The 17151-nt window shown below is 47.3% G+C and overlaps 1 protein-coding gene across 1 annotated transcript in view; it reads left to right on the forward strand.

The window, feature by feature from the left end:
* The first annotated feature begins 1461 nt into the window (after positions 1–1461).
* The window catches only part of GRK7 (G protein-coupled receptor kinase 7), a 30647-nt gene continuing 14957 nt past the window's right edge, over positions 1462–17151 (forward strand). Inside the window, exons 1-2 of the mRNA XM_045791901.2 lie at positions 1462–2919; positions 4514–4951. Of these exons, the coding sequence (XP_045647857.1) occupies positions 2308–2919; positions 4514–4951 (1050 nt within the window). The 5' untranslated portion in view covers positions 1462–2307. The remainder of the gene's footprint in view (positions 2920–4513; positions 4952–17151) is intronic.

Here is a 17151-nt window from a genome sequence, read left to right on the forward strand (position 1 = left end):
CAATATTATTTAAATTGTGTCCTCATCAGTCAGATAATTTTTAGTGAAAAAGAGAGTGAGGCTTTTTTTTTTTTTTTACACAGATGGTCTATGGGATTACTGATTAGAAAACAAACAAACGAACCTAAGAACAATTTCTCTTACTTAATAACAAAACTAGGCGATGAAGGGTTTAATTTTGTGCTGTCCGATAAGGTAGCCACTAGCCACATGTGTCTGCTGAGCATTTGAAATGTAGACAGTTTGAATTGAGATGTGTGGCAAGTGTCAAATACAAACATATTTTGAAAACTCAGGACATAAACAAAGGATGTAAAATATCTCTTTAGGAACAATTTATATCAATTACATGTTGAAATGGTAATATTTTGCATATACTGGGCTACATAAAATATATTATTAAAGTTAATTTCACTTGTTTTTTTCTTTACCTTTTTTATTGTGGCTACTAGAAGACCTTAAATTCCATGTGTGGTTTTGCATATTTCTATTGAACAGTGCCGGGTGAAGCGATGACTAGAGATAAAGGGAAGTCTTAGTTCAAGTGGAATCAAGCAGTTCATAGCATGTATGTTCGTCAGTGAAAAGCATTATTTTTTCAGTGATAAGGTTAAATAGCCATGTGATGACAATTCTACCATTTTCTCAAAGTTCTGCCCTGTTAGATTGCCATTGTATTCATAAGAACCACAGGAAAAGGCATTTCCTCCTGAAGAGCGATTCTCAGACTGATTTTTCAGTACTCAGAAATGTGGCCCCAGGATGACATACCAAGAACAAAAAAAAAGTACCAACATTTCTTGTGTGAGATTCAAAGCCAATGCTGTGGTTCTTTCTGAGCAGTGGGCACTGGTGTGGCTCACCCATGTCTACCATAGGGGTGATGGTTTACAGCACAGCAGTGCAAAGCCAAAGGGCACCCACGAGTTCATTACATAATTCTTGGTAGCGTGAGGCCAGGCGTGTATCTGCTCTGGGGAACGGTGGGCAGGCTCTGACAGGCAGACCGAGGCGGTCATGATGATGTTTTGACAGAGTGTGAGCTAGAAGTTGTTTGTTTGGAAAAAGGCTGACCGGCTTTATTCCCCTCCTCCTCCTCCTCTCTCTCTCTCTCTCTCTCTCTTTCTCTTTTTCCCTTTTAAACACTCTGGCATAATACTGAATGACTTTTGTTTTTAAGCTGCCTTAGCCTTGCTTTGTGAAGAAAAAGCCTGAGTACTCTTTCCCTGTAGGACACAAGTGTTATTTTTGGAGCAGAGGTTCTTAGCCTGATCTCTGTCTAAACCAATTTCTGTTCTTTGTGAGGTCGTGGTCTGGGGCGGCTCTGAGTGATCTCCATGGAGGGAAGCTTCCTGGCTTCGTGAGGGAGTGTTGGCAAAGATGTGGAGGGGCCACGCCTGAAAGTGCACTGCCCCAGGTCTGAACACAGAAGGCTCCTTCACATCCAGATTCCACTCGATAGATTGTGCCCTCAGGACAGTTGCAACCCCATGTGGTGAAGTGGTGTTCTTTTTCTGCTTATGTCACTTCATGGGATGTTTCGGGTCAACATGACCCCCCCTTTTCTTAGCCTAGTACTTTAGGTCTCAGGCTCCTGGGAACGAGGAAAGCCATTACTGGACAATCTCTGCAGGCTGTTCAGCGTGCAACTGGCTGTGGGAAAGCCACCGCCCACTCCGAGGGCCACAACGTGAGTCCCCGAGGGCTTCTGGGAACACGTCTCAGGACTCAAAGTTCAGAGCATCCCCTTCTGTAACCTGCTCTGAGTCGGGCTGCTAGACAAGGAAGAAAACCTCTCCGGCTTCTCACCGTTCCTCTTCCTGACCTGGCACTCCTAGGCCTTTACATAGCTGGAGTCTGGCAGGAGACATGTCAGATCAGAAACAGTTTAATAAAATAATGCTGTGAGCAACAAATAGCATACCACCTTATGATGACTCCTTTCCTTTGGAAAGTGGTAGCCGTGTATTCAGGGAGCAGACAAGTGTATGGAAAAGGCCCCCATGATGAACAAGTAGCCCCCGCGTGTGTGCCAGGCTGCTTTCCTCTCAGTGGATGGGAGCATGACCTGTGGTGTGCCCTTCTCTGGCCGGCTATACATAGCCAGCAAAGCTTCTTACCAGAGAAACCTCTTTCTGTACCCTCCACCAGTCCCACCCGCAGACTAGAAGACTCGCTGTAAATCCTCTGGAAGCTACTGAACCTGGCAAGGGAAACCAGCCACCTGGCCCCCAGACCTGACCAGGTCCCCGCCACAGCCTTCCAGCCTTCCCTTCCTTTTCCCGGGAGCATACCCTGTGTTCAGCCATGGTCGACATGGGGGGCCTGGACAACCTGATCGCCAACACGGCCTACCTGCAGGCCCGGAAGACCTCGGATGGAGACAGCAGGGAGCTGCAGCGGCGGCGCCGGAGCCTGGCGCTGCCCGGGCCACAGAGCTGCACCCAGCTCCGCCAGTCCCTGCCCCAGGACTTCAACAGCCTGTGCGAGCAGCAGCCCATTGGCCGCCGCCTCTTTCGGGACTTCCTAGCCACAGTGCCCCCATACCAAGAGGCCGTGGCCTTCCTCGAGGAGGTTCAGAGCTGGGAGCTGGCTGAGGAGGGCCCCATCAAGGGCAGCATGCTGCAGGGGCTGGTGGCCACTTGTGTGGCTGCCCCTGCTCCAGGGCACCTGCACCCCTTCCTGAGCCCCGTGCTGGCCGCCAAGTGCCAAGCAGCCACCGCCGAGGAAGAGCAGATAGCCCTGGTAGCACAGGCCAAGACCGAGGTCATGGCCTTCTTGCAGGACCAGCCCTTCCAGGATTTCCTGGCCAGCCCCTTCTATGACAAGTTTCTGCAGTGGAAAGTCTTTGAGATGCAACCGGTGTCAGAAAAGTACTTCACCGAGTTCCGGGTCCTGGGGAAAGGTGGTTTTGGGGAGGTAAGTGTCTCAGAATGGCCAGACTGGAAGGCGAAGTACGTAGCATAAAAGCGGATTTGTTTTACCTTAAAAAAAAAAAAAAGATCTTAAGAGAACTTACTTAGAACTAATTTCAGTGCCGCCTGTGGAGAATTCTTAGCTCACTTGCACATCTTTTTTCTGGTCACCATGTGAAATAAAATGAGAGTAGCATAGGAAAGACAAACAAAACGTGGAGCTGGCCAAGAATCTTTATCGTGGGGGCTACGCCAGAAGCACACTGAAGTGCTCCGGACGCTTTGGAGAATGATAGCAACACAGGACAGCGGGAGCTCTCTCTTTCCCTTTAATTGTGGTAATGGATGTAATTTGAGAAAAACTTCAGATTTCTGAGAAAACACTTATCTTGAAGTAAAGTCTAGAATCAGTCTTATACCACTGCTGTGATCAGCTCTTTCTTTTTTTAAGTAGAAAAACATTTTTCTAGTATATGTGCTGTTGAAGTGAGCACTAGAAAGACATGTTTTGAGGTAAAATTCACATAACATAAAATTAACCACTAACCATTTTATTTTATTTTATTTTTTAAAGATTTTATTTATTTATCAGACAGAGAAAGAGACAGCCAGTGAGAGAGGGAACACAAGCAGGGGGAGTGGGAGAGGAAGAAGCAGGCTCATAGTAGAAGAGCCTGATGTGGGGCTCGATCCCAGAACGCCGGGATCACGCCCTGAGCCGAAGGCAGACGCTTAACGACTGAGCCACGCAGGCGCCCCACCACTAACCATTTTAAAGTATAAATTCAGTGGCATTTAGTACATTCATACTAATGTTGTGTAACCATCACCTCTATGTAGTTCTAAGACATTTTCATCACCCCTGTACCTGTTAACAGTTACTCCCCATTCCTGTCCCCACAGTCCCTGTAACCCCTGGTCTGTCTCCGTGGTTTTGCTGATGTTTCCTGTAAATGGAGTTACAGAATATGTGACTTTCTGTATCTGGCTTCTTTCACTGAGCGTAGTGTTTTAGAGATTAATTCGCGTCATAGGTATAACAGTGCTTCATTCCTTTTTATAGGTGACTATTCTACTGTATGGACATACTACATTTCACTTATCCGTTCATCTGTGGATGGACGCTTGGGTTGTTTCCACCCTTTGGCTATTGTGAACGGTGCTGCTATGAATGTTCATGTACGTGTATGTGAATACCTGTTTTCATTGCTCTTGTGTCTATTCCCAGGAGTGGGATTGCTGGGTCATGTGGCAATTCTATGTTTAACTTTCAAAGGAACCACCAAAATCTTCCACATTTTAGGTTCCCATCAGCAATGTGTGAGGGTTCCAGTTTTCCCACATCCTTGTGACACTTGCTATGTCCCCTTGATTTTTCATTATGGCCCACCTAGCGGGAGGTGCAGTGGTACCTCATGGTGGTCCTAGCTCTTTCTTGAAGAACCCCTATTACTTGCTGCTTCTCCTTTCTCAGAAGCCTGCCATCTTTTCACCTCACCTGATTTCTGCCCTTCCACACCCCGAATCAACCTTGCTCCCTTTCCTCTCCAGCACTTTCTACTTCTACCTCATCCTCGCCCTTTCTTTCTCTCCTTAAGGTATGTGCTGTCCAGGTGAAAAACACTGGTAAGATGTATGCCTGTAAGAAACTGGACAAGAAGCGGCTGAAGAAGAAAAATGGCGAGAAAATGGCTCTTTTAGAAAAGGAAATCTTGGAAAAGGTCAGCAGCCCTTTCATCGTCTCTCTGGCCTATGCCTTTGAGAGCAAGTCCCATCTCTGCCTGGTCATGAGCCTGATGAACGGGGGAGACCTCAAGTTCCACATCTACAGTGTGGGTACGCGGGGCCTGGCCATGAGTAGGGTGGTCTTCTACTCAGCCCAGATGACCTGTGGAGTGCTGCACCTCCACTCCCTCGGCATCGTCTACCGGGACATGAAGCCTGAGAACGTACTTCTGGATGACCTCGGCAACTGCAGGCTGTCTGACTTGGGGCTGGCTGTGCAGATCCAGGATGGCAAGCCCGTCACGCAGAGGGTGAGTGGCTCTCTTTGGTCCCAAGGGTGGGGCACAGAGTTGGAGAGGAGGAGAGAGGGCTGATCTATTCCCCAGGCAAACAGAGCCTTGGGCATAATTCTAATTTCCTTCTTCCTAAAACCCTTATGTTGTCATCTTGCCTTAAGTGGAGTGTTGTAAGAGGATTAGCTCAACTGGCTATTTGGGGGCTACTTTGCTCTCTTTTCCTGGCAGGCACAGGGAGCCTTCTTTGTGAGTTGGAGATGATCTGTGCTTTCATGGTGAGATGGAAAGAGCTGAATCCATAGCGGGCATCTAGTATGTTCCACCAATAACCACCTCCCCAGTGCCATGACCCTGAGTCAACAGAGTCTTGGTTTCCACCTTGGGAAAATTTTAGGGGCTGGGTCCTAAAATTCCAGGATCCTGGCAGGTAAACTTTAATAGGATAAGAAAAAGAAGAAACCTCTAACACTTAGCACATTAAGGTAAATATCTCCTTTCCCGCTGAGTGCAGATGGGGGGTTGTTTTACTTCAGATAGGTGAAATTTTGAATGAAAATGTATAGAAGAGAACAAAAGCAACTGATATCTATTTTGATCAATTTGGTTCAAAGTGGCTTGCAGAGAATCCTTTGATTAAAAGGGTATTAATTCTTTGATTAATTTAGCAATTATGTTAAGTGAACCATACAAGTAAGTAAACTCTCTGGGATTCTGACAGGTCTTTACCACTGAGTTTCTGTGCATAAAGGTGGGAGAAAGCTCAGGAAGACAAGGTCCAAGTCAGGCTCTTAAATATTCACTTGAAACTTTGTTTTTGTACAGTTTCCAACTTATAAGGCAGAGAGGATAATCAGGCAAGGAAGTGAGAAAAATCATGGCAAGTTTGGGAAAGTGCAAGTGATTTTATGTGGCTGTAACATAAGGGGTGTTGACAAGATGTTTAGGGTTCAGATCATGCAAAGTCATTGGAATGCATTCTTTTGGGGGCCACGGAGCCATTGAAGGCTTTTAAGAAGGGGAAATGACATGAGTAGATTTGCATTTTTAAAAGACCAATTTGGGTTGTAAATGGGAGGCAGAGGACCTAGTTAAGAGGCTAATGCAGTGGCCCAGGAGGAAATTGTGGATGCCTATAGAAAATAGTAGGATTGAAGATGTGGGAGGAGATTGGCACCATTGGAAAAAGACCTGCTAGGACATTGAGACCAGCTGGGTATGAAGGTGAGGAATAGAGAGGATCTGTAGCTCCAGTGACTGGAAGGAAGAGCAGAACTGTGGAAAATTCAGTGATCGTTGTGTTGTATATGAGACAGGCAGGTAGAGATGTTCCCTGGGCATTTAGACCTATAGGTCTGGTGCTATGGAGAAAGGTCTAGGCTAGATATTGGGATTTGGAGTCGTTGTGACTTGGGAAGCTTCAGGCACCACTGAGTCACGTGGGAAACAATGAGGGAAGAGGACTAGGAATGGAAGCTGGGGGAATATCAATGTGTAGTGGATGTGGAAGAAGAGCCTTGAAGAGGTAAAGAAATAGGATGAGAGGTAGGAATGACATAATCATAGGAGCTGCATCAGTTAAGGGTTGATTTCAGCAGCACTTTGTAGAAAACCCAAATAGCAGCGGTTTAAACCAGACAGAGGTTTATTTTCCTTATGTAACAAGTAGTGTGGAGATTAGTGGTGCTGGCATTAGTTCAGCAGCTGCAGGATGATGAGATCAATATCTCTGGCATGTTGGTTGGCCTTTTCCATGTGCCATAACCATCTGAATTTGGAAGAGAATCCTGAGCTCCAGGTAAGAATGCAGCCCAGCAGGTATCTTGACTTGGGTCTTGTAAGATCCTAACCAAAGAATCTTGCCATGCCGCGCCCAAACTTTTGACCTACAGAACTGTGAGCTATTAAAGGAAGGTAGCTGGGGGAAAGATTTTTGTATGATAACATCAAAATTAGTGAAAAAGATAGCAAGGTGCGGGACATTGTGAGAGGGACAACATTTTCCTTTCCAACAGGGTACAGAATGTGTACCATCTATTATAATAGAACTTGAGGCTGTAATAGAATTTGAAACTCTGGACTTGATTCTTCCAAGTAGCTGATTCTTCCCTAAGTAGGAGCTAGTCATGCTTGGAGGGGCACAGGCCCTTTCAGGCTATTGGGGGACACTAGGTAACACACTTTGGACATCGCTCTATAGGCGATAGGGAGCCATTGAAGGTTTTTCGACAAGAAAGTGGCATGACTGGAGTGATTCTTTAGGAAGATGATTTGGACACTGTGTAAGATGAATTAAAGGAGAAAGAGATTGGGAGTGGGGGACCCACAAGCAGCTGCTGGAAGGATCCACACATGAGGTGGTATGGTTGAGGAAAGACCTTGGGCTCTGAACAGTCCTATGTCCACAGTTCAGCCCCCTGGCCTCTCCCCTAGTCTCCATCAAGACCCACACCTAGACTTCCTTCCCTTAAAACGTGGCTGTCCTCAGTGGAGTGGGTGAGGAGAACACAGAACAACTCCTAGAATGTGGTGACAGAAGGAGGCACCTCAGGGAAGAAAGACCAGGTGGCTCTGCTCAGGTGTGAGAAAGATGGGGGCAGACACACCAGGAAAGGCAGGGATACTTAAGAGTGCTGGCTGGGGAGGCAGAAAACCTGGGTCCCTGTCCCAGCTGTGTCAGTGACTTACTGTCTGCCATCTTGGGTAGGCCTCAAGGCCTCCTTTATCTCCAAGTTTTATGTGTCTATGAGATAGTCTTTGAATTATTTGGAAGAAAAGACTTGTAAATTCAGAAGATTAACATATGGAATAAGTTACTATGATTTACTAGACTATCAGTTAGGGTTCTTATGGGACAAAATGAAGTTACTTAAGAAATGAAATTAATGGTTTTCATACCTAAGAAACTCAGAGGCTTGGCTTGATCCAGGTGCCTGAGCAGTGGATTCCCTGAGAATCTCTGAGCAGTGGAGGGAGGATTCCCTGAGAATCTCTTCCTCTGTTTCCCTGCTCGGCTGTCTTCCATGTTAGCCTCACTCTCACTCGGGTGATCCCCACATAAAGGCCACAAGCATCTCCATACATATCCTCCCAACTGAGCAACCCATGGGAAGAAAACACCTCTTTACAAACAGTTCCTTCACATTTCCCAGGGAAGACTCTCAATGGACAACTCAGGTCACATGCCCAACCACAACCAATTCCACTGGCCAAGATGAGATCGCTGCTGTTCCCAGGAGCCAGGGAGAAGGTCTGTCCCATCTAAATCTCATGGACTGACAGCAGAAGAATGCATTCTCCAAAAGAAAATCAGGATGGAAAAGAATGAGAAATGGATGGCAGCTAGGCAAAAAGAGTGGATACCCCTAGTAACTGCTGTTACCTCCATGGTTTGAAAGCTTTCTGACCCCTTAATCAAGACAGGATGGGATCTAGATCCTTTATAAGAAGATTCTATGAGGTAGGAATACTATTAGCTCCATTTTACAGATGGAGAAATTGAGACTGAGAGAGGTTAAGTTACCCACTCAAAGTTGCATTGCTAATATGTGATATGAACCCAGGTACATCAGATTCAAGGGCACTTACAATTTTGATTCTACCCTGTTAAATTCACACAGAGAGCAGGACATGGCCTATGGTTTTTAATGCTATAAAAGGCTTTTCTCCAGGAAAACTCAGAATAAGTACATGTGATGACATTAGCGTATCTTCCTTGGTCTGATATGGATACCAACCAGAAGTCCTGTTGAACCTCTGACAGAGTTAAGACTTCAAAAAAGAGCACCCCCACCTACACAAGGAACGATGTGACTAATGTCTCAGAGCCAGCCTCCCACACATAGGCACAATATAAATAAACATGGTCCCAGCCACTGTCTGTGTTCACTTTTAATAAATGTGATAAGCACTCCTGCCTGTTCTCAGCTGACATCTACATGCGTACAATAAAACTGATTCACATCACTGTTTTAGAGACTCCAGGAAAATATAATAGGAACTTTGGGCAGTGGGGTTCATGCTGGGACTTCCAAATTCCTCATTCTAAGTGGAAAACAGTGACCTTCACATTTTATGGAACATGAATCCTTAGGACGTGTTCTTTTGTCAGAAATGGGAACGAAGTTAGAACAGTGAGCCAAAAGCTTGTGACACATTTGGTTACCTTGTCCTGCTCTGAAGCTTCTGGCCAACTCCTCACATTCAGAGGGACGATGGCTGACAGAGGTTGGGCATCCTATTTATTCTGAAGCTTCTACTGTCCTGAATACAGTGCTAGAGACACACTGAATAAGTGATTTTTAAAGGGTCTCCGAATGTGTTTCATCAAAATTAACACCTTCATACCTCACAATCACTAGGACCCTGCTCCAAAATTCTTTCTCTTTGAGAATTTACTTCTGAGAAATAGGGTAAGAGCCTTTTAAGAGTAGAATTCTGGTTACTCCTTGGTCACACATTGGTCTACCAAAATTATAACCACTATCATTAACTAAATTTAGTTCCTAGTAATTTTTGACCACTACCAAAACTTCAAATCCATTCTCAAAGTATCTATCACTTATTAAGGGCATTCAAAAATATCCATTAAAGCCTTAGAATTATTTTTAACATCCCTTCATTCAAAAGACGGTCATTTATCCACTCACTCCTTCACTCACCGTGTATGTACTGAGCATTTCCCACGTGCCAGGGCTGTGCTGAACCTAGAGGATAGAATGATGAGAAAAAATGGACATGATTTCCTGCCCTCATGGAACTTAATCTAGTGGGGAAGATAGAACTTAATAATCACTCACAGGAATATAAAACTTCAGTTATGATAAATGCTGTGAAGATGTGGTACATGGGGCTGTCCAAGGAGGATTTGTGAGGATCCAAGCATTAACCATAAGGGAAATACAACTTAACTTGATATCAGAGGGACATCAGCAAAGTTCTTGGAGCAGTGTCTTAGGCTGGGTTCCCTGGAAACAGACTTGGAGACACATTTCCATGTAGAAGACTTATTAAGGTGCATTCTCAGCAGATACACACACGAGAATGGCAGGATTGGGCAGATCCATAATGAAATGGAGCCAAGACCTCAGTCAGTCCTTCAACAAGCCCTTGAGTTGGGATGGCCCTTCAGAGTTGTCCCAATAGGGGTCAGAATTTAGGTTTTTGTATGCCCCCATGGGCCAGTCAGTGACCTTGGCTGGCTGCTAGCAGGGGGCAGCTTAGGCTAGGTAGTTGCCTGGGGTGGAGAGCAGGTCCCCAGGTGAGGTGCAGCTGTGAGCCATCAGCAGTCAGTGGTCCCAGCCAGGGTTGGCTACGTAATTTTCCAGGCTCCTCACGAATTGCAAACGGAGGACCCTCATTCAAATACCAGCAAAAAGCTCTCTCATTTCTTCCATGATTAATCTTGTTGAAAGTCTTAATGGTTTTTGCTATTCAGTGTCATACTCCCTTAGGCTTAGAGAGATAGGAGTAAGAGGAGACCCTCATAGGCATCAGGGCCCCACCCAGCAGGTGGGCCTGAGGAAGCATGTGCCTGACCCCAACCCTGAGTCCAGCCCTGCACCTGAGTCCAGGCCCCCACAGGGGCAGAGAGTCACGACCATTGCTGAGCAGCAACAGTGGAGGAGATAGCCAGGAGCCCAGGGTAGGAGGCAGAAATGTGGCGGGAGACAGGACTGTGTGGGAGCCAGGCTCCATGCCCCAGGTGCATGCGCCATTGTCTCACTGGACTTAACTGACAAGACCCAAATTCAAAAATGTGTGAGGACACGTCTGCACAGCACTGAACCCGAGCACAGGGCACTGTTCAGCGGCACTGGACGGAGACCAGCCTGATCCCAGCAGCAACGGAGGCCACACCTGTGGAGGGGATCTGGGCAGAGTATCACGGTCTCCACTGCAGGTGGCAGAGCCAGTGCAAAGTACCTGTTGGTTTTGGGGGAAATGAAGGGAAGCCAAGAAAGGAAAAGCACGAAGCAAAAGGAAAAGTGGTTAAAATGAAGCTGGAGAGGTGGCAGGGACCATACAAACCTGGCCTTACAGGCCATGTTAAGGACCTTAGTTTTTTGCTTAAGAGCATCACAAAGTCTTTGAAAGGATTTTGCCAAGGGGGCAAAATGCTTAGAATTCTGTTCAGAAAAAATTAGTCTGTCTGAAGTGAGAACAGATCAGAGGGGATTCAGGTGGATTATGGTCATTTGTAATCCAGGTGAGAGATGGTAGCAGCTCAGACCACAGAGGGGATGGTGGGGCTAGAGCACAATGGCCGAACTGGGAAAAGATTTCAGAATGGATAGGCCTCAGTGATGGTTAAGGGAGTGAGAGAGGTGCAAGGCAAGGAGGGGTGTCAGGGGTGATGTATTAGGTGTCACAGGTACAGACCTGGGCCCTGAGTACAGGGAACCAGGCACACAAATGCTTGCCTTTGGAAAGCCCCAGGACAGGGAGGAGACTGACAGTAAAAGGGCAGTGAAAATACGCGTGACCAAGCTGTCCACATTGGGTGCACAGGAAGGGCACCCAGCCTGACATAGGATCCCTGTGCCAGCAAGGGCTTACTGGAGGAAATGACAACCAAGTTGAGATGTACAAGGCAAACAGAAGCTAGGCAGGTAAGGAGGAAGGAGAATGGGCTAGGCAGAGGGGTCAGCGTAGGTCTGGTCCTCAACTGAGGGCAATTCTGGCCCCCAGGGGACTTTGGCAATCTCTGCAGACATTTTGGTTGTCATGATGGGGGATATGCTACCGGCATCTAGTGGGTGGAAGCCAGGGATGCTGCTAAAAGTCTTACTGTGCACAACCCAGCCCCCACCACAAAGAACGGTGCAGCCCACAATGTCCATACTGTCACGGTTGAAAAATCCTGCCGAGCTAAAGGCCTGGAACGAGAGGCCTGGGGCTGAAGCACAGAACGGAGTGACTCTTCTGCTTAGAATGAGGAGTCACAGGGTAGGAAGAGGGTGACAAAGGGTACAGCTGGAGAATATAGCAGATGTCAGTCCCTAGGGGGCCGGAGGAGTGTGACAAGGGCATTCGAACTCAGCACCTAGAGTGTTGGGGAGCCATTGAAGGCTTTCAGGCAGGAAAACGACAAAAAGCAGCCTTGGAAGGACATTCAGGAAGAGGGAGCCAGGATGAGAGTAAACTGAAGGGAGTGAAGCAGAGTGCCTGGGATCTGGAGGGCCCTGGCAGCACGTTGTCCAGGGAATTGTAGGAACGACGAGAGAGACCCAGGAGATCTACAGGGGCAGCATGAGGGGACTGGCATGCAGGATGATATGATCAGGGACCAAAAAGTTGCATCATCGTTGTTGATATGGACACATGTTAGAAGCTCAGAGCGTCCATTCAGATCAAGAGCAGCTGATGAAATATGGTCCGCGGGGCCAACCAGAGGGAAGGAGTGTGTGTGCCAGTCCCAGTTCTGCCACTTCCTGTGGCTGCTGTGTACAGATGTGCAGGCTGACCCCTCACATGGGGCGCCTGGCCGTAGGGACACTGAGGACTGAGGGCCAACCCACGCTCTACACGCCAAGCCATGCAGAGTGCCTTCTTCTAATTGGCACAGACGTGCCACTTAGTCTGGCCATAGCCCTGCACTTGACCCCAGGCAAGTCATACCTCTTCAGTGAGGCTGGTTAATACCGCCTGCCTCTTAGGCTTGATGAGAAGATTAAGAAACAAGGCAGATAAATGCCTAGCAGAGGGTCAGCCCTTGGTAGGCACTCAAGGAATGATTGCTCTGATTATTCTACCAGAAGCCAAGTTCCAGACCCCTCAGTTGCAATCCGTTCTGTGGCTCTGTTTCTGCCTCACCTGTTGGCACTGTAGCTTCTCGGGTGAACTTTGTATCTGTGCTTTGTTCTCTGAGAGGCACAGGGAGCCAGCAGGACCCCAGGGCTGCAGTTGGTGCCGTGGGATGGGGGCGCACAGCTCCCCTCTATACTGAGCCAGGCAGGCACACGCGGTTGCCTTGCTTCCTCACATCTTAGAGACGCTATGGAAAACATGCCTCAGCCCGCCGCTGGAGAGATCCAGGGAACATGAAACCACCAAAGACCACACTCTAGTGAAAGAATCACAACTATTGATCTGTGCCCACGTCAGGCCCTGCCTTTCAATCTGAGGGAGTCTTAGAGGCTTTGGAGTTTTTCTTCTTGTGTAGCTATCCTGCCCCAGATAAGCGGAACCCAGACCTGGTGACCATGGTCTCTAACACCTGTTGAGGGCCGGCTGTGTGCCAGGCTTTTGGGAGGCACTCAGTGTGTGTTATCGCTTTAATCCTTATCATGGCCCTATGGCGTAAGAGCTCTGAGGCTCCGAGAGGTTGAGTAACTGGCTGGGGGTGACCAGCTAGTAATTGGTAGAGCTGGCATCCAAACCACAGCAGAATGACCCCAGGCTGTACGGCTGTGGAAGGCATTATTGCAGAAACCTGTCTTTTGGATCCTTGCAGGGTCTTTCTGAAATGGGTGTCCTCCCAGGGGTGTCAGAAAGGCCAGGAAGCTACCTCTGTTGAGGCTCCTGCTGCACCTTGGAAGTGGCTGGCAGAAAGCAGACAAGGAGCAAAAGCAGGCACTCTGGAGGCTTCAGCCTGGGGCTGAGCACGCAGGCGGAGCCTCGGAGCTAAATCCCCTGGGGTCTCCGGCCGCATTCCTCTGAGGTCTGCAAAGGCCACCGCTTAAAGGCGCAGAGGAGCAGCTGGGAACAAGAACAAAGCGGCCAGGCCCCCCTCGGAGGAAGGAAGGAGCGAGCCCCAGGAAACAGCTGATAGCGCTAAGCTCAGCTTGTTTTTTTCCTCTGCTCAACAGTTCTCCTGCCACGGCAAACAAAAGATGTACATTCTGATTCCCTCTTCTGTTTGGATTGTGCTGTCGAGTGGATCTGGTTCGTGATGAGCTGGGGGGAAGAGGCATCCGCAGGCAGTTTCTTGCTCCGCGGGCCAGTTTGCTGGGCCACCACCGACAAATGCAGAGGGCTTCCTTTTCTGCATCTTTCTCCCCATCTGGTCATCAAATCCAGCTTGGCTTGGACACATCAGGGGCACAATGCTGGCATTTCTTCTAATGAGTAAGCTTGCCACCTTTTCAGAGTCAGTGGGAGGTGGAGGTTTACTGGTGACCTTGACCTTGAAGGACCTGCAACATACACATGCCTGCGTTCACACACGCACGTTTTCATGGATATATAAAACTATTAAGATGTGAACTGTGCCCTCTCAATCCCACTGAAAGGCCCCTCCCTATTCTCAGCACCGCCAAGGTCACAGTCCACTGCTGTCCAGAGTCACATTGGGACTGTTCAGAGGGCAGAATCTGCTCAGCCCGGCCCTGCCACTCGACTCCCATGGGCCCACGGGTAAGAGTGACAACAGCTACAGGGTCAGTGGAAGCCAGCATCCAACAGCAAGAGCAATGTAAGGGGTGTGTGCACGGGTCTGGACAGGCTGGCTCTGATCCTGAGCCCACCCTGCGGTGTTCACCTTCCTCAAAGTTTCAACGCCTGTAGGTGTCCGGTGGTCCTGATGGGCCTAAGCAATACACATGTGGTGACTGAAGTAGATGGACTTCTTGCTGCCCCCTGGGGGGCAATATGGAAGGAGGCCTTATTATTGACTTCCTAAACCCTGTGAGGTCTGATGCTTGATGCCCTGCAATGCTGGGTATACCTTGTTTTGCCCGAGCAGGTGTTGACTATGTGGGTCCATCAAAAGGCACTATAAAACACAAGCAAAACAAAACGAAGGAAACAAAACAAAAAACATATACAGAAACCTCCCCTAAGAGTTTTGTTGCTGCTGACACTTGGGTGATCCCTATGGCCCTGGCAATGGCAGTTCTGGTCGTATAGACTGAAAGTGACTGTTTTGATGACACAGAGACTGATATGTGGAGGCTCTTTGTAACTGCAGGAGTTAAACTGAGCTGTGAGAGGTCAGCGTGGTTGGACCCTGCCCCATGCTGTTTGGCCCGTTCTCTCCTCCCACCCCACTCTGAGGAGGCAGTTCACATGCAGAAGACAAATGGCATAAAGGGCAGGCAATTAATTTTTTCAGCTGGAGGCTGCGATGGAATTTGGGTGCTTAGAGTCTGGCGTGCGCCTCTAATTCCATTCTTCTCTGTGAAATACCTCCACTCCTTAAGGAGGTGGTGCCCTTCAAAATTCCATCACTGACATTTTCTGTCTTTAGGGCCAAGAGGTAAATTTAGTCCTGAAAATTATTTGGAATGGATCTAAAGCTGCCCTGCATGCTGTCTTGTGCTCTTTCCATTACACCAAGAGGCTATAGTGCCGTAAAGATGGCAGGCAGATTCTTCATTTATTCATTTATTTACCTCTGGAGGGAGCAAGGTGGTCCTGGAGCATAGCTCAGGATCTGGTTCCCTCCCTCCTAGCAACCTCTGTAGTGTGGAGCAGCCCAGCCAGCCTGATTAGAAGAGATACAGGCAAAGGATGTTGGGAAACAGGGAAGGGAAACAGCTTAAGCAGGAATGGACCAAGATGAGGTCTTGGTCCTTGACAAATGGGGAGATGGAAGGAGAGGACTCTAAGGAGAGAAGAGAAGTCCTGAAGGGAACTTGGGAAGGTAAGAAAAAGCCACATGACCTACTTCTATAGAGGAAGTGTAATGTAGTGGTTTAAAGTACAGACCTGTGTGTGAATCTTGGGTGGGTGACCTTGGGCAAGATTTAAACCCTCTATAGTTCAGTTTTCTAATCTGTAAAATGGGAGATAAAATAGTTTCCATCTCATAGGGTTATCATAAAGATGAAACAAGAAATTCACATAAAGCACTTGAGAAAATATTTAGCATGTAATAAGCACTTAGTAAATATTGTACATTATTATTTCCAATTTTTCCCCTAGCCTGTGTCTCACATCCTTTGTTTAGGACCAGGCATGTTCTCCACTTTCACCCTATACCTTCTACTGAGCAACTGATGTTTATCTGGTGTCCTGATTAACTATTTAGTTGCCAAAGTCACTCGCCTCTGAAATCTGCTCCTGGGAAGGGCGCCACACACAGAGCAAGCTCACAATCAGTGTTGCTAAGTAGAATTTACCAAGCACCACCATCTGAACTGCAGTTGGATGTTGTTTGTAGTCTTTCTTCCTGCTTCTCCCACCCCAGCAGAAGAGATTGAACCAGAGAGAGGCGGGATCCAGGAACATATAATCCAACTGAAAGTTGTAGAGCGTGAAATACTATGTAAGGTGGGGAGACCACAGTCCCCTCCCCACCTTAGCTCCCAGAATGAGAGCAAGCAGGCTGAACCCTCTCAAGTGGGGTACTGGAGCATCTCTCTCTCTGGGGAAATGGAGTAGCCTAACACAAAAGGCCTGTGGATACTCACAGGTGGGGTCCCCGCTGAAATGGCTTGGCAGGATTACCCTACAGTGAAGCCCATCAGTTGACAAGCTTCTTGTCAGCTTTTTGGTGTTACCTTCGTAAATATGAGTAGTCAAAGATCATTTGTTGTTTGAAGAAACCCTCCAAAATGAAAGACAAACATGCAAAAACAAACAGAAGAAAGAAGCTTATAGAAAGTAGGAACAATGCAATGAGTAGAATGGAACATTTTAAAAAATGTATAATTAATATCTTATGAGATTTAAGAAGAGATATTGCATCCATGAAGCAAGAACAGATGCCAGAGAATGAGGAACATTCAGAGAAGAAAAAGGACATTTGGAAATAAAAGATTCATAAATAAATTTGCAGAACAACATGGATAAATCTCAAAAACATTATGTTAAAAAAAGAAATCAGGGGCGCCTGGGTGGCACAGCGGTTAAGCGTCTGCCTTCGGCTCAGGGCGTGATCCCAGCGTTATGGGATCGAGCCCCACATCAGGCTCTTCCACTATGAGCCTGCTTCTTCCTCTCCCACTCCCCCTGCTTGTGTTCCCTCTCTCGCTGGCTGTCTCTATCCTGTCGAATAAATAAATAAATAATCTTAAAAAAAAAAAAGAAATCAGACACAAAAGAGTATCTACCATACAATTCCATTTACATGAAATCCAAGAATAGACAAAACTAATCTATGGTGATAGAAATCAGAAAGTGGTTGCCTGGGATGTAGAGAGGAGAATGGACTAGAGACACAGGGAACTTTCTGGGTGGATGAAATATTCTATATCTTGTTTGGTCAAATGATGGAGAAATGACTTTAGGAGGACAGTGACCAAACTATATCTTGTTTGGGTGGTATTTATGTG

The sequence above is a fragment of the Ursus americanus genome, chromosome 20, assembly GCF_024610735.1.
Source record: "Ursus americanus isolate L20-20 chromosome 20, mUrsAme1.1.p, whole genome shotgun sequence".
Classification (NCBI taxonomy): domain Eukaryota; kingdom Metazoa; phylum Chordata; class Mammalia; order Carnivora; family Ursidae; genus Ursus; species Ursus americanus.